Genomic DNA, 22,445 nt, shown 5'->3' on the forward strand with positions numbered 1-22,445 from the left:
GCATTTTAAGGTTTTTATTTTTTAAGGCAATACATTTTTTTTTTTTTACAAAAAAAAAAAAATATAAATTGTACAGATAAAAATGTATTAAAAATATTTATTTCTGAGTACTAAAAGTATATGCATGGGGTCAGTTTTAGGTCCCAGAATGCATTGCGGTAGGCGGCGCCTTTATGCAGCAGCAGTAACCGGAGTCTTAAAATTGAATCCAAGAAATAATCGAGAAACAAGACTCCTCCTTCCTGTAACATGTATAGTCCTCCCCCTCGGCGCAGGCAGCACCAGTCCTCGGCCCCTCCCCCTCGGCGCAGGCAGCACCAGTCCTCGGGATGGCGGGGGAGGAGACTTGAGGTACCTGGTGTCACACAAGAGTCTTTAAGGCAGCAGTCAGAAGAGGCACGCCTCTGGCCCAGGATTGGCTCCTCCAGCAGTGGGGACAAACCCCCTGCCTGTGGACTGGCTCCTCCAGCAGTAGGGACAAACCCCCTGCCTGTGGACTGGCTCCTCCAGCAGTAGGGACAAACCCCCTGCCTGTGGACTGGCTCCTCCAGCAGTAGGGACACACCCCCTGCCTCAGGACTGGCTCCTCCAGCAGTAGGGACACACCCCCTGCCTCAGGACTGGCTCCTCCAGCAGTAGGGACACACCCCCTGCCTCAGGACTGGCTCCTCAAGCAGTAGGGACACACCCCCTGCCTCAGGACTGGCTCCTCCAGCAGTAGGGACACACCCCCTGCCTCAGGACTGGCTCCTCCAGCAGTAGGGACACACCCCCTGCCTCAGGACTGGCTCCTCTTGCGGTACAGGTAGGCGTTACTGACCTGATTCATGACCACCAGGCCGGTGAGCAGGGGGCAGAGGGCGCACAGGTACCAGACGCTGCCCGTTACGTTGGCGCTGAACCACAGGGAGCACATGCCCAGGGAGAGGCTAGCGCAGCCCAGCAGGTATCCGAGCAGGCCGGACGTGGCGTGGTACAGCTTGCGTGTGGACAGGGTCCAGCGCTGCGTCAGTTTGGGGTACAGCAGCGTCACCCCGCCAGCGTTCTGGATCAGGGCCCAGGTGACTGTGAGCGCCCCCAGGAGGCCGTGCCAGGTGGAGAAGTGCGGCCGCTCATGTAACACCTTGTTGTAGTAGATGATGGTCAGGCCCAGGATGGCACAGACAGCAGCCAGAACCTGCAGGACCCAGTGCGCCCAAACCCGCACCGTACGGGAGAAGGAACGCAGCAGCGACGAGTCCGGGGACAGAACCAGAACCGCTTCAGTCATGAAGAAGGAGAACTGCAAAGAGACACATAATCATGGACCATCCCGAACATCTCCCAAATCACATCCTGATCCAAAGCCACCGTCCCCTCCTCTTCTCCCTGGCACCGACCACCCTCCCCTCTTCTCCCCAGGCACCGCCAGCCTCCCGCCCTCCCCTCTTCTCCTCTCCTCCCAGGCACCGCTGGCCTCCCGCCCTCCCCCCCCTCCTCTCCTCCCAGGCACCGCTGGCCTCCCGCCCTCCCCCCCCTCCTCTCCTCCCAGGCATCGCCGGCCTCCCGCCCTCCCCTCCTCTCCTCCCAGGCACCGCCTCCCCTCTCGCCCTCCCCTCCTCTCCTCCCAGGCACCGCCTCCCCTCTCGCCCTCCCCTCCTCTCCTCCCAGGCACCGCCTCCCCTCTCGCCCTCCCCTCCTCTCCTCCCAGGCATCGCCTCCCCTCTCGCCCTCCCCTCCTCTCCTCCCAGGCACCGCCGGCCTCCCGCCCTCTCCTCTCCTCCCAGGCATCGCCTCCCCTCTCGCCCTCCCCTCCTCTCCTCCCAGGCACCGCCGGCCTCCCGCCCTCCCCTCTTCTCCTCTCCTCCCAGGCACCGCCGGCCTCCCGCCCTCCCCTCTTCTCCTCCCAGGCACCGCCGGCCTCCCGCCCTCCCCTCTTCTCCTCTCCTCCCAGGCACCGCCGGCCTCCCGCCCTCCCCTCTTCTCCTCTCCTCCCAGGCACCGCCGGCCTCCCGCCCTCCCCTCTTCTCTCCTCCTCCCAGGCACCGCCGGCCTCCCGCCCTCCCCTCTTCTCCTCTCCTCCCAGGCACCGCCGGCCTCCCGCCCTCCCCTCTTCTCCTCCCAGGCACCGCCGGCCTCCCGCCCTCCCCTCTTCTCCTCTCCTCTCAGGCACCGCCGGCCTCCCGCCCTCCCCTCTTCTCCTCTCCGGCACCGCCGGCCTCCCGCCCTCCCCTCTTCTCCTCTCCTCTCAGGCACCGCCGGCCTCCCGCCCTCCCCTCTTCTCCTCTCCGGCACCGCCGGCCTCCCGCCCTCCCCTCTTCTCCTCCCAGGCACCGCCGGCCTCCCGCCCTCCCCTCTTCTCCTCTCCTCCCAGGCACCGCCGGCCTCCCGCCCTCCCCTCTTCTCCTCTCCTCCCAGGCACCGCCGGCCTCCCGCCCTCCCCTCTTCTCTCCTCCTCCCAGGCACCGCCGGCCTCCCGCCCTCCCCTCTTCTCCTCTCCTCCCAGGCACCGCCGGCCTCCCGCCCTCCCCTCTTCTCCTCCCAGGCACCGCCGGCCTCCCGCCCTCCCCTCTTCTCCTCTCCTCTCAGGCACCGCCGGCCTCCCGCCCTCCCCTCTTCTCCTCTCCGGCACCGCCGGCCTCCCGCCCTCCCCTCTTCTCCTCTCCTCTCAGGCACCGCCGGCCTCCCGCCCTCCCCTCTTCTCCTCTCCGGCACCGCCGGCCTCCCGCCCTCCCCTCTTCTCCTCTCCTCTCAGGCACCGCCGGCCTCCCGCCCTCCCCTCTTCTCCTCTCCTCTCAGGCACCGCCGGCCTCCCGCCCTCCCCTCTTCTCTCCTCCTCCCAGGCACCGCCGGCCTCCCGCCCTCCCCTCTTCTCCTCTCCTCTCAGGCACCGCCGGCCTCCCGCCCTCCCCTCTTCTCCTCTCCTCCCAGGCACCGCCGGCCTCCCGCCCTCCCCTCTTCTCCTCTCCTCTCAGGCACCGCCGGCCTCCCGCCCTCCCCTCTTCTCCTCTCCTCTCAGGCACCGCCGGCCTCCCGCCCTCCCCTCTTCTCCTCTCCTCTCAGGCACCGCCGCCTTTGCCCTTCTCTCCGAGGAACCACCCCCTCATCCTAAAACCGCCCCCTTGTCGGATCACTTAGATCTCTCACAGAGGTCACAGCTGAAATCTCCCAGCATTCACCTATAGAGGACTGCTCCCAGGATACACCAGGAGACCCCCCCCCCCCAACCCCCCCCCCCGGACCCAAAATACAATCAGTAAGGACTCACCGCAAGACTCATGAGGAACGGGTGCCAGGAGAAGAGCGCTGCAAGACAAAGACACCGGGTCACAGGGGACAGCTACTGCTCCCTGTTATCACCCATTACATCCCCGGGAGAGGAGACTGTACAGGGGGGGATACAATCTATTACTCTCTGTTATCAGCCATTACATCCCGGGGAGAGGAGACTGTACAGGGGGGATACAATCTATTACTCTCTGTTATCAGCCATTACATCCCGGGGAGAGGAGACTGTACAGGGGGGGATACAATCTATTACTCTCTGTTATCAGCCACTACATCCCGGGGAGAGGAGACTGTACAGGGGGGGATACAATCTATTACTCTCTGTTATCAGCCATTACACCCCGGGGAGAGGAGACTGTACAGGGGGGATACAATCTATTACTCTCTGTTATCAGCCATTACATCCCGGGGAGAGGAGACTATACAGGGGGGATACAATCTATTACTCTCTGTTATCAGCCATTACATCCCGGGGAGAGGAGACTGTACAGTGGGGATACAATCTATTACTCTCTGTTATCAGCCATTACACCCCGGGGAGAGGAGACTATACAGGGGGGATACAATCTATTACTCTCTGTTATCAGCCATTACATCCCGGGGAGAGGAGACTGTACAGTGGGGATACAATCTATTACTCTCTGTTATCAGCCATTACACCCCGGGGAGAGGAGACTGTACAGGGAGGATACAATCTATTACTCTCTGTTATCAGCGATTACATCCCGGGGAGAGGAGACTGTACAGGGGGATACAATCTATTACTCTCTGTTATCAGCCATTACATCCCGGGGAGAGGAGACTGTACAGGGGGGATACAATCTATTACTCTCTGTTATCAGCCATTACACCCCGGGGAGAGGAGACTGTACAGGGGGGATACAATCTATTACTCTCTGTTATCAGCCATTACACCCCGGGGAGAGGAGACTGTACAGGTGGGATACAATCTATTACTCTCTGTTATCAGCCATTACACCCCGGGGAGAGGAGACTGTACAGGTGGGATACAATCTATTACTCTCTGTTATCAGCCATTACCTCCCGGGGAGAGAAGACTGTACAGGGGAGGATACAATCTATTACTCTCTGTTATCAGCCATTACCTCCCGGGGAGAGAAGACTGTACAGGGGAGGATACAATCTATTACTCTCTGTTATCAGCCATTACATCCCGGGGAGAGGAGACTGTACAGGGGGGATACAATCTATTACTCTCTGTTATCAGCCATTACCTCCCGGGGAGAGAAGACTGTACAGGGGAGGATACAATCTATTACTCTCTGTTATCAGCCATTACCTCCCGGGGAGAGAAGACTGTACAGGGGAGGATACAATCTATTACTCTCTGTTATCAGCCATTACCTCCCGGGGAGAGAAGACTGTACAGGGGAGGATACAATCTATTACTCTCTGTTATCAGCCATTACCTCCCGGGGAGAGAAGACTGTACAGGGGAGGATACAATCTATTACTCTCTGTTATCAGCCATTACATCCCGGGGAGAGAAGACTGTACAGGGGAGGATACAATCTATTACTCTCCGTTATCAGCCATGAGGTGCAGTGTTCTGTGCTTGTCCCCCGGGGTCTGATACTCACTAGTTCCAGGTTGGGACACACAGCTGATGTAAATGGTGAAGATGAAGGCGGTGAGGTGAGCTGCTGCCCCTGATAGGAAGCGGAGGGTGCGGTGGAGGCGGGAGTCAGTGTCGGAGCTGTGGGTCATGGTCCTGCAGGACAAGATAGATATCAGTCAGTGTGACCAGTACCCGGTGTGGCTTCCTCTCTCTCTCTCTGGGTGCAGTGTGACCAGTACCCGGTGTGGCTTCCTCTCTCTCTCTGTGGGTGCAGTGTGACCAGTACCCGGTGTGGCTTCCTCTCTCTCTCTGTGGGTGCAGTGAGACCAGTACCCGGTGTGGCTTCCTCTCTCTCTCTGGGTGCAGTGTGACCAGTACCCGGTGTGGCTTCCTCTCTCTCTCTGGGTGCAGTGTGACCAGTACCCGGTGTGGCTTCCTCTCTCTCTCTCTGGGTGCAGTGTGACCAGTACCCGGTGTGGCTTCCTCTCTCTCTCTCTCTCTGGGTGCAGTGTGACCAGTACCCGGTGTGGCTTCCTCTCTCTCTCTCTCTCTCTGGGTGCAGTGTGACCAGTACCCGGTGTGGCTTCCTCTCTCTCTCTCTGGGTGCAGTGTGACCAGTACCCGGTGTGGCTTCCTCTCTCTCTCTCTGGGTGCAGTGTGACCAGTACCCGGTGTGGCTTCCTCTCTCTCTCTGGGTGCAGTGTGACCAGTACCCGGTGTGGCTTCCTCTCCCTCTCTCTCTCTGGGTGCAGTGTGACGAGTACCCGGTGTGGCTTCCTCTCTCTCTCTGGGTGCAGTGTGACCAGTACCCGGTGTGGCTTCCTCTCTCTCTCTCTCTCTGGGTGCAGTGTGACCAGTACCCGGTGTGGCTTCCTCTCCCTCTCTCTGGGTGCAGTGTGACCAGTACCCGGTGTGGCTTCCTCTCCCTCTCTCTGGGTGCAGTGTGACCAGTACCCGGTGTGGCTTCCTCTCCCTCTCTCTGGGTGCAGTGTGACCAGTACCCGGTGTGGCTTCCTCTATCTCTCTCTCTGGGTGCAGTGAGACCAGTACCCGGTGTGGCTTCCTCTCTCTCTCTCTCTGGGTGCAGTGTGACCAGTACCCGGTGTGGCTTCCTCTCTCTCTCTCTCTCTGGGTGCAGTGTGACCAGTACCCGGTGTGGCTTCCTCTCCCTCTCTCTCTCTGGGTGCAGTGTGACCAGTACCCGGTGTGGCTTCCTCTCTCTCTCTCTCTGGGTGCAGTGTGACCAGTACCCGGTGTGGCTTCCTCTCTCTCTGGGTGCAGTGACCAGTATCCGGTGTGGCTTCCTCTCTCTCTCTGGGTGCAGTGTGACGAGTACCCGGTGTGGCTTCCTCTCTCTCTCTGGGTGCAGTGTGACCAGTACCCGGTGTGGCTTCCTCTCTCTCTCTCTCTCTCTGGGTGCAGTGTGACCAGTACCCGGTGTGGCTTCCTCTCTCTCTCTCCTCTGGGTGCAGTGTGACCAGTATCCGGTGTGGCTTCCTCTCTCTCTGGGTGCAGTGACCAGTATCCGGTGTGGCTTCCTCTCTCTCTGGGTGCAGTGTGACCAGTACCCGGTGTGGCTTCCTCTCTCTCTCTCTGGGTGCAGTGTGACCAGTACCCGGTGTGGCTTCCTCTCTTCTCTGGGTGCAGTGTGACCAGTACCCGGTGTGGCTTCCTCTCTCTCTCTCTGGGTGCAGTGTGACCAGTACCCGGTGTGGCTTCCTCTCTCTCTCTCTGGGTGCAGTGTGACCAGTACCCGGTGTGGCTTCCTCTCTCTCTCTGTGGGTGCAGTGAGACCAGTACCCGGTGTGGCTTCCTCTCTCTCTCTGGGTGCAGTGTGACCAGTACCCGGTGTGGCTTCCTCTCTCTCTCTGGGTGCAGTGTGACCAGTACCCGGTGTGGCTTCCTCTCTCTCTCTCTGGGTGCAGTGTGACCAGTACCCGGTGTGGCTTCTCTCTCTCTCTCTCTCTGGGTGCAGTGTGACCAGTACCCGGTGTGGCTTCCTCTCTCTCTCTCTCTCTCTGGGTGCAGTGTGACCAGTACCCGGTGTGGCTTCCTCTCTCTCTCTCTGGGTGCAGTGTGACCAGTACCCGGTGTGGCTTCCTCTCTCTCTCTCTGGGTGCAGTGTGACCAGTACCCGGTGTGGCTTCCTCTCTCTCTCTGGGTGCAGTGTGACCAGTACCCGGTGTGGCTTCCTCTCTCTCTCTCTCTCTGGGTGCAGTGTGACCAGTACCCGGTGTGGCTTCCTCTCTCTCTCTGGGTGCAGTGTGACCAGTACCCGGTGTGGCTTCCTCTCTCTCTCTCTCTCTGGGTGCAGTGTGACCAGTACCCGGTGTGGCTTCCTCTCCCTCTCTCTGGGTGCAGTGTGACCAGTACCCGGTGTGGCTTCCTCTCCCTCTCTCTGGGTGCAGTGTGACCAGTACCCGGTGTGGCTTCCTCTCCCTCTCTCTGGGTGCAGTGTGACCAGTACCCGGTGTGGCTTCCTCTATCTCTCTCTCTGGGTGCAGTGAGACCAGTACCCGGTGTGGCTTCCTCTCTCTCTCTCTCTGGGTGCAGTGTGACCAGTACCCGGTGTGGCTTCCTCTCTCTCTCTCTTCTGGGTGCAGTGTGACCAGTACCCGGTGTGGCTTCCTCTCCCTCTCTCTCTCTGGGTGCAGTGTGACCAGTACCCGGTGTGGCTTCCTCTCTCTCTCTCTCTTGGGTGCAGTGTGACCAGTACCCGGTGTGGCTTCCTCTCTCTCTGGGTGCAGTGACCAGTATCCGGTGTGGCTTCCTCTCTCTCTCTGGGTGCAGTGTGACCAGTACCCGGTGTGGCTTCCTCTCTCTCTCTGGGTGCAGTGTGACCAGTACCCGGTGTGGCTTCCTCTCTCTCTCTCTCTCTCTGGGTGCAGTGTGACCAGTACCCGGTGTGGCTTCTCTCTCTCTCTCTCTCTGGGTGCAGTGTGACCAGTATCCGGTGTGGCTTCTCTCTCTCTGGGTGCAGTGACCAGTATCCGGTGTGGCTTCCTCTCTCTCTGGGTGCAGTGTGACCAGTACCCGGTGTGGCTTCCTCTCTCTCTCTCTGGGTGCAGTGTGACCAGTACCCGGTGTGGCTTCCTCTCTCTCTCTGTGGGTGCAGTGAGACCAGTACCCGGTGTGGCTTCCTCTCTCTCTCTCTGGGTGCAGTGTGACCAGTACCCGGTGTGGCTTCCTCTCTCTCTCTCGGGTGCAGTGTGACCAGTACCCGGTGTGGCTTCCTCTCTCTCTTCTGGGTGCAGTGTGACCAGTACCCGGTGTGGCTTCCTCTCTCTCTTCTCTGGGTGCAGTGTGACCAGTACCCGGTGTGGCTTCCTCTCTCTCTCTCTGGGTGCAGTGTGACCAGTACCCGGTGTGGCTTCCTCTCTCTCTCTCTGGGTGCAGTGTGACCAGTACCCGGTGTGGCTTCCTCTCTCTCTCTCTCTCTGGGTGCAGTGTGACCAGTACCCGGTGTGGCTTCCTCTCTCTCTCTCTGGGTGCAGTGTGACCAGTACCCGGTGTGGCTTCCTCTCTCTCTCTCTGGGTGCAGTGTGACCAGTACCCGGTGTGGCTTCCTCTCTCTCTCTGGGTGCAGTGTGACCAGTACCCGGTGTGGCTTCCTCTCCCTCTCTCTCTCTGGGTGCAGTGTGACGAGTACCCGGTGTGGCTTCCTCTCTCTCTCTGGGTGCAGTGTGACCAGTACCCGGTGTGGCTTCCTCTCTCTCTCTCTCTCTGGTGCAGTGTGACCAGTACCCGGTGTGGCTTCCTCTCCCTCTCTCTGGGTGCAGTGTGACCAGTACCCGGTGTGGCTTCCTCTCCCTCTCTCTGGGTGCAGTGTGACCAGTACCCGGTGTGGCTTCCTCTCCCTCTCTCTGGGTGCAGTGTGACCAGTACCCGGTGTGGCTTCCTCTATCTCTCTCTCTGGGTGCAGTGAGACCAGTACCCGGTGTGGCTTCCTCTCTCTCTCTCTCTGGGTGCAGTGTGACCAGTACCCGGTGTGGCTTCCTCTCTCTCTTCTCTCTGGGTGCAGTGTGACCAGTACCCGGTGTGGCTTCCTCTCCCTCTCTCTCTCTGGGTGCAGTGTGACCAGTACCCGGTGTGGCTTCCTCTCTCTCTCTCTCTGGGTGCAGTGTGACCAGTACCCGGTGTGGCTTCCCTCTCTCTCTGGGTGCAGTGACCAGTATCCGGTGTGCTTCCTCTCTCTCTCTGGGTGCAGTGTGACGAGTACCCGGTGTGGCTTCCTCTCTCTCTCTGGGTGCAGTGTGACCAGTACCCGGTGTGGCTTCCCCCTCTCTCTCTCTCTGGGTGCAGTGTGACCAGTACCCGGTGTGGCTTCCTCTCTCTCTCTCTGGGTGCAGTGTGACCAGTATCCGGTGTGGCTTCCTCTCTCTCTGGGTGCAGTGACCAGTATCCGGTGTGGCTTCCTCTCTCTCTGGGTGCAGTGTGACCAGTACCCGGTGTGGCTTCCTCTCTCTCTCTGGGTGCAGTGTGACCAGTACCCGGTGTGGCTTCCCCTCTCTCTCTCTCTGGGTGCAGTGTGACCAGTACCCGGTGTGGCTTCCTCTCTCTCTCTCTGGGTGCAGTGTGACCAGTACCCGGTGTGGCTTCCTCTCCCTCTCTCTCTCTGGGTGCAGTGTGACCAGTACCCGGTGTGGCTTCCTCTCTCTCTCTCTGGGTGCAGTGTGACCAGTATCCGGTGTGGCTTCCTCTCTCTCTGGGTGCAGTGACCAGTATCCGGTGTGGCTTCCTCTCTCTCTGGGTGCAGTGTGACCAGTACCCGGTGTGGCTTCCTCTCTCTCTCTGGGTGCAGTGTGACCAGTACCCGGTGTGGCTTCCCCTCTCTCTCTCTCTGGGTGCAGTGTGACCAGTATCCGGTGTGGCTTCCTCTCTCTCTCTCTCTCTCTCTCTCTGGGTGCAGTGTGACCAGTACCCGGTGTGGCTTCCTCTCTCTCTCTGGGTGCAGTGAGACCAGTACCCGGTGTGGCTTCCTCTCTCTCTCTCTGGGTGCAGTGTGACCAGTACCCGGTGTGGCTTCCTCTCTCTCTCTGGGTGCAGTGTGACCAGTACCCGCTGTGGCTTCCTCTCTCTCTCTCTGGGTGCAGTGTGACCAGTACCCGGTGTGGCTTCCTCTCTCTCTCTGGGTGCAGTGTGACCAGTACCCGGTGTGGCTTCCTCTCTCTCTCTCTGGGTGCAGTGAGACCAGTACCCGGTGTGGCTTCCTCTCTCTCTCTCTGGGTGCAGTGTGACCAGTACCCGGTGTGCTTCCTCTCTCTCTCCTGGGTGCAGCGTGACCAGTACCCGGTGTGGCTTCCCCTCTCTCTCTCTCTGGGTGCAGTGTGACCAGTACCCGGTGTGGCTTCCTCTCTCTCTGGGTGCAGTGTGACCAGTACCCGGTGTGGCTTCCTCCTCTCTCTCTCTGGGTGCAGTGTGACCAGTACCCGGTGTGGCTTCCTCTCTCTCTCTCTGGGTGCAGTGTGACCAGTACCCGGTGTGGCTTCCTCTCTCTCTCTCTCTCTGGTGCAGTGTGACCAGTACCCGGTGTGGCTTCCTCTCTCTCTCTGGGTACAGTGTGACCAGTACCCGGTGTGGCTTCCTCTCTCTCTCTCTCTCTGGGTGCAGTGTGACCAGTACCCGGTGTGGCTTCCTCTCCCTCTCTCTCTCTGGGTGCAGTGTGACCAGTACCCGGTGTGGCTTCCTCTCTCTCTCTCTCTGGGTGCAGTGTGACCAGTATCCGGTGTGGCTTCCTCTCTCTCTGGGTGCAGTGACCAGTTCTCTCTCTCTCTGGGTGCAGTGTGACCAGTATCCGGTGTGGCTTCCTCTCTCTCTGGGTGGCAGGTGACCAGTATCCGGTGTGGCTTCCTCTCTGTACCCGGTGTGGCTTTCTCTCTCTCTCTCTGGGTGCAGTGTGACCAGTATCCGGTGTGGCTTCCTCTCTCTCTCTCTGGGTGCAGTGTGACCAGTACCCGGTGTGGCTTCCTCTCTCTCTCTCTGGGTGCAGTGTGACCAGTACCCGGTGTGGCTTCCTCTCTCTCTCTCTGGGTGCAGTGTGACCAGTACCCGGTGTGGCTTCCTCTCTCTCTCTCTCTGGGTGCAGTGTGACCAGTACCCGGTGTGGCTTCCTCTCTCTCTCTCTCTGGGTGCAGTGTGACCAGTACCCGGTGTGGCTTCCCCTCTCTCTCTCTCTGGGTGCAGTGTGACCAGTACCCGGTGTGGCTTCCTCTCTCTCTCTGGGTGCAGTGTGACGAGTACCCGGTGTGGCTTCTCTCTCTCTCTCTCTGGGTGCAGTGTGACCAGTACCCGGTGTGGCTTCCTCTCTCTCTCTCTCTCTCTCTGGGTGCAGTGTGACCAGTACCCGGTGTGGCTTCCTCTCCCTCTCTCTTCTGGGTGCAGTGTGACCAGTACCCGGTGTGGCTTCCTCTCTCTCTCTCTCTGGGTGCAGTGGTGACCAGTATCCGGTGTGGCTTCCTCTCTCTCTGGGTGCAGTGACCAGTATCCGGTGTGGCTTCCTCTCTCTCTGGGTGCAGTGTGACCAGTACCCGGTGTGGCTTCCTCTCTCTCTCTCTGGGTGCAGTGTGACCAGTACCCGGTGTGGCTTCCCTCTCTCTCTCTCTGGGTGCAGTGTGACCAGTACCCGGTGTGGCTTCCCTCTCTCTCTCTCTGGGTGCAGTGTGACCAGTATCCGGTGTGGCTTCCTCTCTCTCTCTCTCTGGGTGCAGTGTGACCAGTACCCGGTGTGGCTTCCTCTCTCTCTCTCTCTTTCTGGGTGCAGTGTGACCAGTATCCGGTGTGGCTCCTCTCTCTCTCTCTCCTCTCTCTCTGGGTGCAGTGTGACCAGTACCCGGTGTGGCTTCCTCTCTCTCTCTGGGTGCAGTGAGACCAGTACCCGGTGTGGCTTCCTCTCTCTCTCTCTCTGGGTGCAGTGTGACCAGTACCCGGTGTGGCTTCCTCTCTCTCTCTGGGTGCAGTGTGACCAGTACCCGCTGTGGCTTCCTCTCTCTCTGGGTGCAGTGTGACCAGTACCCGGTGTGGCTTCCTCTCTCTCTCTGGGTGCAGTGTGACCAGTACCCGGTGTGGCTTCCTCTCTCTCTCTCTCTGGGTGCAGTGAGACCAGTACCCGGTGTGGCTTCCTCTCTCTCTCTCTGGGTGCAGTGTGACCAGTACCCGGTGTGGCTTCCTCTCTCTCTCTCTGGGTGCAGTGTGACCAGTACCCGGTGTGGCTTCCTCTCTCTCTCTGGGTGCAGTGTGACCAGTACCCGGTGTGGCTTCCTCTCTCTCTCTCTGGGTGCAGTGTGACCAGTACCCGGTGTGGCTTCCTCTCTCTCTCTCTGGGTGCAGTGTGACCAGTACCCGGTGTGGCTTCCTCTCTCTCTCTCTGGGTGCAGTGTGACCAGTACCCGGTGTGGCTTCCTCTCTCTCTCTCTGGGTGCAGTGTGACCAGTACCCGGTGTGGGCTTCCTCTCTCTCTCTCTCTCTGGGTGCAGTGTGACCAGTACCCGGTGTGGCTTCCTCTCTCTCTCTGGGTGCAGTGTGACCAGTACCCGGTGTGCTTCCTCTCTCTCTCTCTCTCTGGGTGCAGTGTGACCAGTACCCGGTGTGGCTTCCTCTCTCTCTCTCTCTCTGGGTGCAGTGTGACCAGTACCCGGTGTGGCTTCCTCTCTCTCTCTCTCTCTGGGTGCAGTGTGACCAGTACCCGGTGTGGCTTCCTCTCTCTCTCTCTCTGGGTGCAGTGTGACCAGTACCCGGTGTGGCTTCCTCTCTCTCTCTCTCTCTCTCTGGGTGCAGTGTGACCAGTACCCGGTGTGGCTTCCTCTCTCTCTCTCTCTCTGGGTGCAGTGTGACCAGTACCCGGTGTGGCTTCCTCTCTCTCTCTCTCTGGGTGCAGTGTGACCAGTACCCGGTGTGGCTTCCTCTCTCTCTCTCTCTGGGTGCAGTGTGACCAGTACCCGGTGTGGCTTCCTCTCTCTCTCTCTGGGTGCAGTGTGACCAGTACCCGGTGTGGCTTCCTCTCTCTCTCTCTGGGTGCAGTGTGACCAGTACCCGGTGTGGCTTCCTCTCTCTCTCTGGGTGCAGTGTGACCAGTACCCGGTGTGGCTTCCTCTCTCTCTCTCTGGGTGCAGTGTGACCAGTACCCGGTGTGGCTTCCTCTCTCTCTCTGGGTGCAGTGTGACCAGTACCCGGTGTGGCTTCCTCTTTCTCTCTCTGGGTGCAGTGTGACCAGTACCCGGTGTGGCTTCCCCTCTCTCTCTCTCTGGGTGCAGTGTGACCGGTACCCGGTGTGGCTTCCTCTCTCTCTCTGGGTGCAGTGTGACGAGTACCCGGTGTGGCTTCCTCTCTCTCTCTCTCTGGGTGCAGTGTGACCAGTACCCGGTGTGGCTTCCTCTCTCTCTCTCTCTCTCTGGGTGCAGTGTGACCAGTACCCGGTGTGGCTTCCTCTCTCTCTCTCTCTGGGTGCAGTGTGACCAGTACCCGGTGTGGCTTCCTCTCTCCCGGTGCAGTGGGCGGAGCCGCTGTCAGTCTCTTCCTTGTATCCTCCAGCTTCTCATCGCTGTCTTATTGGGTGAAGCTCCTGTCACTCAGTAGGAACCCCCGCCCAATGCCAGCTATTTCCGTGTCCTAACGAGTTATATCCTGATCCCCGAGAACAGAAGGGCGTGGCTGTAGTCAGAGCGAGGCGTGAGACGCACAGTTCTGCAGCTTCCGGTGTGTGCGGCGCTGATCACTGCCCGGGGAAGAGTGAGTACCGAGCCCGGAGTACCGGCTGCAGGGAGAGGAAATATACCCACTGCTCCGGCAGAGCATAGGAGCCTTCTACTCCAGAGCTGCAGTCACTATTCTTCCGCAATATTACTCCCCCAGACCCAGGGCTGAGCTGCAGTCACTATTCTGCCCCAATATTACTCCCCCAGACCCAGGGCTGAGCTGCAGTCACTATTCTGCCCCAATATTACTCCCCCAGACCCAGGGCTGAGCTGCACTCACTATTCTTCCTCAATATTACTCCCCCAGACCCAGGGCTGAGCTGCACTCACTATTCTTCCCCAATATTACTCCCCCCAGACCCAGGGCTGAGCTGCACTCACTATTCTTCCCCAATATTACTCCCCCAGACCCAGGGCTGAGCTGCACTCACTATTCTTCCCCAATATTACTCCCCCAGACCCAGGGCTGAGCTGCACTCACTATTCTTCCCCAATATTACTCCCCCAGACCCAGGGCTGAGCTGCACTCACTATTCTGCCCCAATATTACTCCATCCAGACCCAGGGCTGAGCTTTAGTCATTATTATTCCCCAATATTACTCCCTCCAGACCCAGGGCTGAGCTGTAGTCACTATTCTGCGCCAATATTACTCCCCCAGGGCTGAGCTGCAGTCACTATTCTCACCCTATATTACTCCTCCAGACCGAGGGCTGAGCTATAGTCACTATTCTGTCCTATATTACTCCCCCCAGACCGAGGACTGAGCTGCAGTCACTATTCTGCCCCTATATTACTCCCCCCAGACCCAGGGCTGAGCTGCAGTGACTATTCTGCCCCAATATTACTCCCCCAGGGCTGAGCTGCAGTCACTATTCTGCCCCTATATTACTCCCCCAGACCCAGGGCTGAGCTGTAGTTACTATTCTGCCCCAATATTACTCCCCCAGGGCTGAGCTGCAGTCATTATTCTTCCCCAATATTACTCCCCCCAGACCCAGGGCTGAGCTGTAGTCACTATTCTGCCCCAATATTACTCCTCCAGACCAAGGGCTGAGCTGCAGTCACTATTCTGCCCCTATATTACCCCCCCCCCCCCAGGGCTGAGCTGCAGTCACTATTCTGCTCCTATATTACTCCCCCAGACTCAGGGCTGAGCTGTAGTCACTATTCTGCCCCTATATTACTCCTCCAGACCGAGTGCTGAGCTATAGTCACTATTCTATCCCTATATTACTCCCCCAGACCCAGGGCTGAGCTGCAGTCGCTATTCTGTCCCTATATTACTCCTCCTAGACCCAGGGCTGAGCTGCAGTTACTATTCTGTCCCTATATTACTCCCCCCAGGGCTGAGCTGCAGTCACTATTCTCTCCCTATATTACTCCCCCCAGACCGAGGACTGAGCTGCAGTCACTATTCTGCCCCTATATTACTCCCCCAGGGCTGAGCTGCAGTCACTATTCTGCCTCTATATTACTCCCCTAGACCCAGGGCTGAGCTGTAGTCACTATTCTGCCCCAATATTACTCCCCCAGGGCTGAGCTGCAGTCACTATTCTGCCCCAATATTACTCCTCCAGACCGAGGGCTGAGCTGCAGTCACTATTCTTCCCCAATATTACTCCCCCAGACCCAGGGCTGAGCTGCAGTCACTATTGTTCCCCAATATTACCCCCCCCCCCAGACCCAGGGCAGAGCTGCACTCACTATTCTGCCCCAATATTACTCCATCCAGACCCAGGGCTGAGCTTTAGTCATTATTCTTCCCCAATATTACTCCCCCCAGACCCAGGGCTGAGCTGTAGTCACTATTCTGCCCCAATATTACTCCCCCAGGGCTGAGCTGCAGTCACTATTCTGCCCCAATATTACTCCTCCAGACCGAGGGCTGAGCTGCAGTCACTATTCTGCCCCAATATTACTCCTCTAAACCAAGGGCTGAGCTGTAGTCACTATTCTGCCCCAATATTACTCCCCCAGGGCTGAGCTGCAGTCACTATTCTGCCCCAATATTACTCCTCCAGACCGAGGGCTGAGCTGCAGTCACTATTCTGCCACAATATTACTCCTCCAGACCAAGGGCTGAGCTGCAGTCACTATTCTGCCCCTATATTACCCCCCCCCCCCCCAGGGCTGAGCTGCAGTCACTATTCTGCTGCTATATTACTCCTCCAGACCGAGGGCTGAGCTGCACTCACTATTCTGTCCCTATATTACTCCATCCAGACCCATGGCTGAGCTGCATTCTCTATTCTGTCCCTATATTACTCCTCCAGACCCAGGGCTGAGCTGCAGTCACTATTCTGCCCCAATATAACTCCCCCAGACCCAGGGCTGAGCTGCAGTCACTATTCTGCCCCTATATTACTCCACCCAGGGCTGAGCTGCAGTCACTATTCTCCCTATATTACTCCTCCCAGACCCAGGGCTGAGGTGCAGTCACTATTCTGCCCCTATATTACTCCCCCAGACCCAGGGCTGAGCTGCAGTGACTATTCTGTCCCTATATTACTCTCCCAGAGCTGAGCTGCAGTCACTATTCTCTCCCTATATTACTCCATCCAGACCCAGGGCTGAGCTGCAGTCACTATTCTCTCCCTATGTTGCTCCATCCAGACCCAGGGCTGAGCTGCAGTCACTATTCTGCCCCTATATTACTCCCCCAGACCCAGGGCTGAGCTGCAGTCACTATTCTGCCCCTATATAGCTCCCCCAGACCCAGGGCTGAGCTGTAGTCACTATTCTGCCCCAATATTACTCCCCCCAGACCCAGGGCTGAGCTGCAGTCACTATTCTGCCCCAATATTACTCCCCTCAGACCCAGGGCTGAGCTGCAGTCACTATTCTTCCCTATATTACTCCCCCCAGGGCTGAGCTGCAGTCACTATTCTGTCCCTTTATTACTCCCCCAGACCCAGGGCTGAACTGCAGTCACTATTCTGCCCCAATATTACTCCCCCAGACCCAGGGCTGCGCTGCAGTCACTATTCTTTTCTATATTACTTTCCCCAGGGCTGAGCTGCAGTCACTATTCTGCCCCAATATTACTCCCCTCAGACCCAGGGCTGCGCTGCAGTCACTATTCTTTTCTATATTACTTTCCCCAGGGCTGAGCTGCAGTCACTATTCTTCCCTATATTACTCCCCCCAGGGCTGAGCTGCAGTCACTATTCTGTCCCTTTATTACTCCCCCAGACCCAGGGCTGAACTGCAGTCACTATTCTGCCCCAATATTACTCCCCCAGACCCAGGGCTGAACTGCAGTCACTATTCTGCCCCAATATTACTCCCCCAGACCCAGGGCTGAACTGCAGTCACTATTCTTTTCTATATTACTTTCCCCAGGGCTGAGCTGCAGTCACTATTCTGCCCCAATATTACTCCCCTCAGACCCAGGGCTGAGCTGCAGTCACTATTCTGCCCCAATATTACTCCCCCAGACCCAGGGCTGAGCTGCAGTCACTATTCTGCCCCAATATTACTCCCCCAGACCCAGGGCTGAGCTGCAGTCACTATTCTGCCCCAATATTACTCCCCCAGACCCAGGGCTGAGCTGCACTATTATTTCCTATATTACTCTCCCCAGGGATGAGCTGCAGTCACTATTCTGTCCCTATATTACTCCCCCAGACCCAGGGCTGAGCTGCAGTCATTATTCTGTCCCTAGATTACTCCTCCAGACCCAGGGCTGAGCTGCAGTCACTATTCTTTTCTATATTACTTTCCCCAGGGCTGAGCTGCAGTCACTATTCTGCCCCAATATTACTCCCCTCAGACCCAGGGCTGCGCTGCAGTCACTATTCTTTTCTATATTACTTTCCCAGGGCTGAGCTGCAGTCACTATTCTTCCCTATATTACTCCCCCCAGGGCTGAGCTGCAGTCACTATTCTGTCCCTTTATTACTCCCCCAGACCCAGGGCTGAACTGCAGTCACTATTCTGCCCCAATATTACTCCCCCAGACCCAGGGCTGAACTGCAGTCACTATTCTGCCCCAATATTACTCTCCCAGACCCAGGGCTGAACTGCAGTCACTATTCTTTTCTATATTACTTTCCCCAGGGCTGAGCTGCAGTCACTATTCTGCCCCAATATTACTCCCCTCAGACCCAGGGCTGAGCTGCAGTCACTATTCTGCCCCAATATTACTCCCCCAGACCCAGGGCTGAGCTGCAGTCACTATTCTGCCCCAATATTACTCCCCCAGACCCAGGGCTGAGCTGCAGTCACTATTCTGCCCCAATATTACTCCCCCAGACCCAGGGCTGAGCTGCAGTCATTATTCTCTACCTATATTACTCCTCCCAGACCCAGGGCTGAGCTGCAGTCATTATTCTGTCCCTAGATTACTCCTCCAGACCCAGGGCTGAGCTGCAGTCACTATTCTGCTCTTCATGTCTTCTACTCCAGTGTCATGCAGAGCTGTATCCCCTATTCCCCCTATTCCGTTAGTCTCCATATTTGGATTGTCTGGTGGATGGGGGTTGTAGTGCAGAGCTTGGTGGTGTCTAAACATAAGACATGTAGAGGATGCAATGTGAACGGGTCCATAGTGACGCCTTTTCTATATCCGCAGTGATGTCCAGTCGCAGGATTGAGTGCATTTTCTTTAGCGAGTTCCATCCAACGCTCGGCCCCAAGATCAGGTATCAGGTGAGTGCAGGTGATATGACCCCTCCCCCATCCTGTGATGATGATGTCACCTTAATGATGTCACCCACGTATCGGCAGGTACCCGAGGAATACATCTCGCGGGAGCTGTTCGACACGGTGCAGGTTTACATCATCACCAAACACGAGCTCCAGAACAAGCTGATCACGGTGTAAGTGTACAGACTGCAGGTATCACAGTGTATCTCAGCACACTTGGATACAGTTGTCTGTTTTCTTCCCGCAGCACTGCCATGGACAAGAAGCTGATTGGCTGCCCGGTGTGTATCGAGGACAAGAAGTACAGCCGCAATGCTTTACTCTTCAACCTGGGCTTTGTGTGTAACGCCAGGGCCAAGACGTGCGCGCTGGAGCCCATTGTGAAGAAGCTGGCGGGATACCTCAAGACGCTGGAGGTGCGGATCATCCCCTGCTGGTTCAGTGTCTGCTGGTATAATAGCAGCTCATTATAAGGTGTCCAGTAACAATGCCATTGTCTCGTAGCTGGAGTCCGGCTTCATCTCTAACGAGGACAGTAAGCAGAGACTGGTGCCCATCATGAGTATCCTGCTGGAGGGGCTCAACTCCACCGGGGAGTGCTCCCTGCCCATAGGTACGGACCTGTACTGCCTGCTGCCTGCCTGCCGGGGGCGCCGCTCACTCATTATTATTAACGTCTCCTTCCAGATGAGAGTAATACGATGCACCTGAAGGTGATAGAGCTGCGTGCAGCGCCCCCTACAGCCCAGGAGTACGATGTCCCTGTGTTCACAGAAGACAAAGAAGAATTCTGTCACGCGCAGTGGGATCTGACGACGCAGCAGGTAGAGGACGTCTTGTCATTATACTCATGAATTCTGCATGTCTTGGCCGCAAAAGTCTAACTCCTCTGTTTTTCAGATTCTTCCATATATTGATGGTTTCCGTCACATCCAGAAGATCTCGGCTGAGGCGGATGTGGAGCTGAACCTGGTGCGGATCGCCATACAGAACCTCATGTGAGAGCTCTGCAGGGGGCGTCCTACCCTACAATAGGATACAACAGACAGAATAATAATCTGCACTTTCCTGTGTTGTGATTGGCTGCTCTCTCATCCATTCTCCTCTTTGTCTTCCTAGGTATTATGGGGTGGTGTCCTTGGTGTCCATCTTCCAGGTAAGGATCTGGGTTGTCCTTCCATTAGCTCCTGTATGCGCGGGTCCGGTCTGCAGAGTCATTTCCCTAATTGTGCCTCATATTCACACGGGGCAAGTGATACATTTATCACCATTAGGATACAATAACCCAAGTTATTTAGGTAGAACATAAAAATATTGGAGAACAGTCTTACAAACTCTACAAACATGAACTCATAGGAAAGGCAAACTAAAATATAAAGCCGTATACAGAGAGAACACACACTGGACAGTACTGCCATGATCCAGTGTCCCTGATCACTGCAACGGATCTAAGACATTGCTTCCCTTCTAATCTGTAGGACAGGAGCTTTACTGCTGAGCATGTACATAATATGCAGTCACAGTCATTTCAACTACAAGCTCCGGCTCCACAGCCCTAGCACAGGCACCCCCTGCCTTTGGCGGCTCCACAGCCCTAGCACAGGCACCCCCTGCCTTTGGCGGCTCCACAGCCCTAGCACAGGCACCCCCTGCTCCGGCCGGCCCATCTACGCGCGGTTGGATGTGTACTAGCTGTGCTGGGAGGATGGGTCCTCGCTCTTCACTGACATCGTGGCTCTCTGTCTCCTCCTTACAGTACTCCAATGTTTATTGTACGACACCGCGGGTGCAGGAGCTGATACATGACAAGGCTCTGCAGGACGAGTGCATCTCGTACATTAGTAAAGCAGGTACTGTGCATGGTCTTCCTACTGTCTTCACTGTACACGTGTCTTCACCGCCCACGTTTTGGGGCAGTAATTTCTTGCTCGGTGTCTCCTGAGTCGCTGTTTTTTCTGATCTTTTGCTCAGGTGTGAAGCGGCCGAGTCTTCGAGACATCTTCCAGCTGTACTGCGGCCTCAGTCCTGGTACCACGGTCCGAGACCTTATAGCCCGACACACACAGCAGCTGCAGAGAGTGGATGAGAGGTGTGTGGGGTATATATGTGCACGCTCAGGGGTAGGGCAGTGCGAGGGGCGGGGATCAGGAGCAGAATGCAAGGGGTGGGGGTGGATAGTTACCCCAAATACCCTAAAGGGCAAGTAGATTGTCAGCCTTGTGGCTCTGACCTGCGCTTTATACTTTCAACACAGAAAACTGATCCAGTTTGGGCTGATGAAGAAGTTGATCCGAAGACTCCAGAAATATCCTGTAAAAGTGTCCCGTGATGAGCGCAGCCCCCCGGCTCGTCTCTATACAGGAAGCCACAGCTACGACGAGATCTGCTGCAAGACAGGTACTGACCCCCCCTCCGTGTACAGTGCCCCCGACATGTACAGGGCTGGGACTGTACCCCGACAGTCAGTATCCGTGTACAAGCAGTCAGTATCAGTGTCCAGTGCCCCCCGACATGTACAGGGCAGTCAGTATCCGTGTCCAGTGCCCCCCGACATGTACAGGGCAGTCAGTATCCGTGTCCAGTGCCCCCCGACATGTACAGGGCAGTCAGTATCCGTGTCCATTGCCCCCCGACATGTACAGGGCAGTCAGTGTCCAGTGCCCCCCGACATGTACAGGGCAGTCAGTATCCGTGTCCATTGCCCCCCGACATGTACAGGGCAGTCAGTATCCGTGTCCATTGCCCCCCGACATGTACAGGGCAGTCAGTATCCGTGTCCTCTCTCCTCCAGGCATGAGCTATCGAGAGCTGGATGAAAGACTGGACTCCGACTCCAACATCATTGTCTGCATGAAGTAACAGGACCCGGCGCTGACCAGAATTACAGAGGTCTCCTCGTTCTCCGCTATGGACCTTCTCCTCTGCAGCCTGAACAACCTAATGGGGGAGCCTCAGTATAACCCGGCAGGGGATATGAGGGGGGACATGGCAATGGGGGAGCCTCGGTATAACCCGGTAGGAGGGAGGACGCGGCAATGGGGGAGTCACGGTATAACCCGGTAGGAGGGAGGACATGGCAATGGGGGAGCCTCGGTATAACCCGGTAGGGGATATGAGGGGGGACATGGCAATGGGGGAGCCTCGGTATAACCCGGTAGGGGATATGAGGGGGGACATGGCAATGGGGGAGCCTCGGTATAACCCGGTAGGGGATATGAGGGGGGACGCGGCAATGGGGGAGTCACGGTATAACCCGGCAGGAGGGAGGACGCGGCAATGGGGGAGTCACGGTATAACCCGGCAGGGGCTATCAAGGCTGTAAAGGGATATTACTGGATATTACAGACAGCAGGAGCCCTTCACCAGCGCTCTCCACCCTCCAAGTGGCGCTACAGTCATAATGTTCAGGGGTGACCGAGCTTGTTTGGCCACTTCATTAACCCCTTAGTGACGTGGCCTGAAAAGGCTCTAGTGACCGGGTGTTTTTAGTAAATTTTCATAAGCGCCAGTTTAAGGGCCATCATTTTTTTTTTCTTTTTCGCCGTGCTACCTTATAATTTTTTTTTTTTGTGTGTTTTTTTCCAGGACACACAGCGTGAGTTAAAAAGGAAATAAAAGTTTCAATATTTTTTGCCATATTTATTTTAATTTTGGGTTAAAAGTGGGAAAAAAGGCTTTTTTGTAATTTATAGTACTTTTTTAAAATTTTCAAATGAACTCAAAATGAACATTATTCCCTATTTTGTTTCCCTATATATATATATATATATATATATATAGTCTCGGCTCTGGCGATGCTTTTTGTAGTGCAGCTGTCCCACCCATCTACTCCTCCCTATTCTCCATAGAGGCTGCTGTGATTTCATGTGATCAGATACATACATGGGATAGACCTGTGTAAATGTAACAGGACCCTGGATGACATCAGCCGGGTCACATGACATGAAGTGGCCGGTGATTTAACAGAGATTTCCCTCAACGTTCCACATCGCTGCATGTCCTAGCGAGAGCACAGAATAAGCAGGGCCTGGTTGGACTCGCATCAGATGAGTGGCATATAAGAATTTTTACATTGCAGCCATGGAAAGGAAACATGAAGGGGCGGTCACACAATTGGGTTAATTTGCAGGGCAGGTTCTTGCATTATTCACAGAACAATGACTTTCTATGTACTTCTCAGAAAATAAAAGGAACGCTGAACACCACATCCCGGATCTCAGGGAATGAAATCTTCCAGTGTCGGCTCTTTATTCATTACAT

General features: G+C 56.6%; 2 protein-coding genes across 4 annotated transcripts; one reads left to right on the plus strand and one right to left on the minus strand.

The window, feature by feature from the left end:
• LOC140109536 (transmembrane reductase CYB561D2-like) lies at window positions 1-13,482 on the minus strand. Of its 3 annotated transcripts, none has more exons than XM_072132062.1 (4): window positions 13,304-13,482; window positions 4,869-4,999; window positions 3,248-3,285; window positions 1-1,282 (listed from the first exon to the last, which is right to left on the minus strand). In XM_072132062.1, exons 2-4 carry the CDS (start codon window positions 4,993-4,995, stop codon window positions 779-781), a joined length of 669 nt encoding a protein of 222 aa, XP_071988163.1. In that variant the 5' UTR covers window positions 4,996-4,999; window positions 13,304-13,482; the 3' UTR covers window positions 1-778. The 3 variants fall into 3 exon arrangements, with proteins under 3 accessions (XP_071988163.1, XP_071988164.1, XP_071988165.1); XM_072132063.1 differs by lacking the exon at window positions 13,304-13,482 and adding an exon at window positions 5,897-5,958; XM_072132064.1 differs by lacking the exon at window positions 13,304-13,482 and adding an exon at window positions 5,560-5,585.
• Window positions 13,445-21,291, plus strand: LOC140109535 (GATOR1 complex protein NPRL2-like). The gene is made up of 12 exons (XM_072132061.1): window positions 13,445-13,570; window positions 18,112-18,188; window positions 18,267-18,358; window positions 18,433-18,601; window positions 18,690-18,798; window positions 18,873-19,009; window positions 19,086-19,183; window positions 19,305-19,341; window positions 19,942-20,035; window positions 20,157-20,274; window positions 20,440-20,582; window positions 20,977-21,291. Coding segments are annotated over exons 1-12 (1,143 nt in total). The 5' UTR covers window positions 13,445-13,569; the 3' UTR covers window positions 21,045-21,291.
• The last annotated feature ends 1,154 nt before the right edge of the window (window positions 21,292-22,445 follow it).

The sequence above is a fragment of the Engystomops pustulosus genome, unplaced genomic scaffold (genome assembly GCF_040894005.1).
Source record: "Engystomops pustulosus unplaced genomic scaffold, aEngPut4.maternal MAT_SCAFFOLD_214, whole genome shotgun sequence".
Lineage (NCBI taxonomy): Eukaryota > Metazoa > Chordata > Amphibia > Anura > Leptodactylidae > Engystomops > Engystomops pustulosus.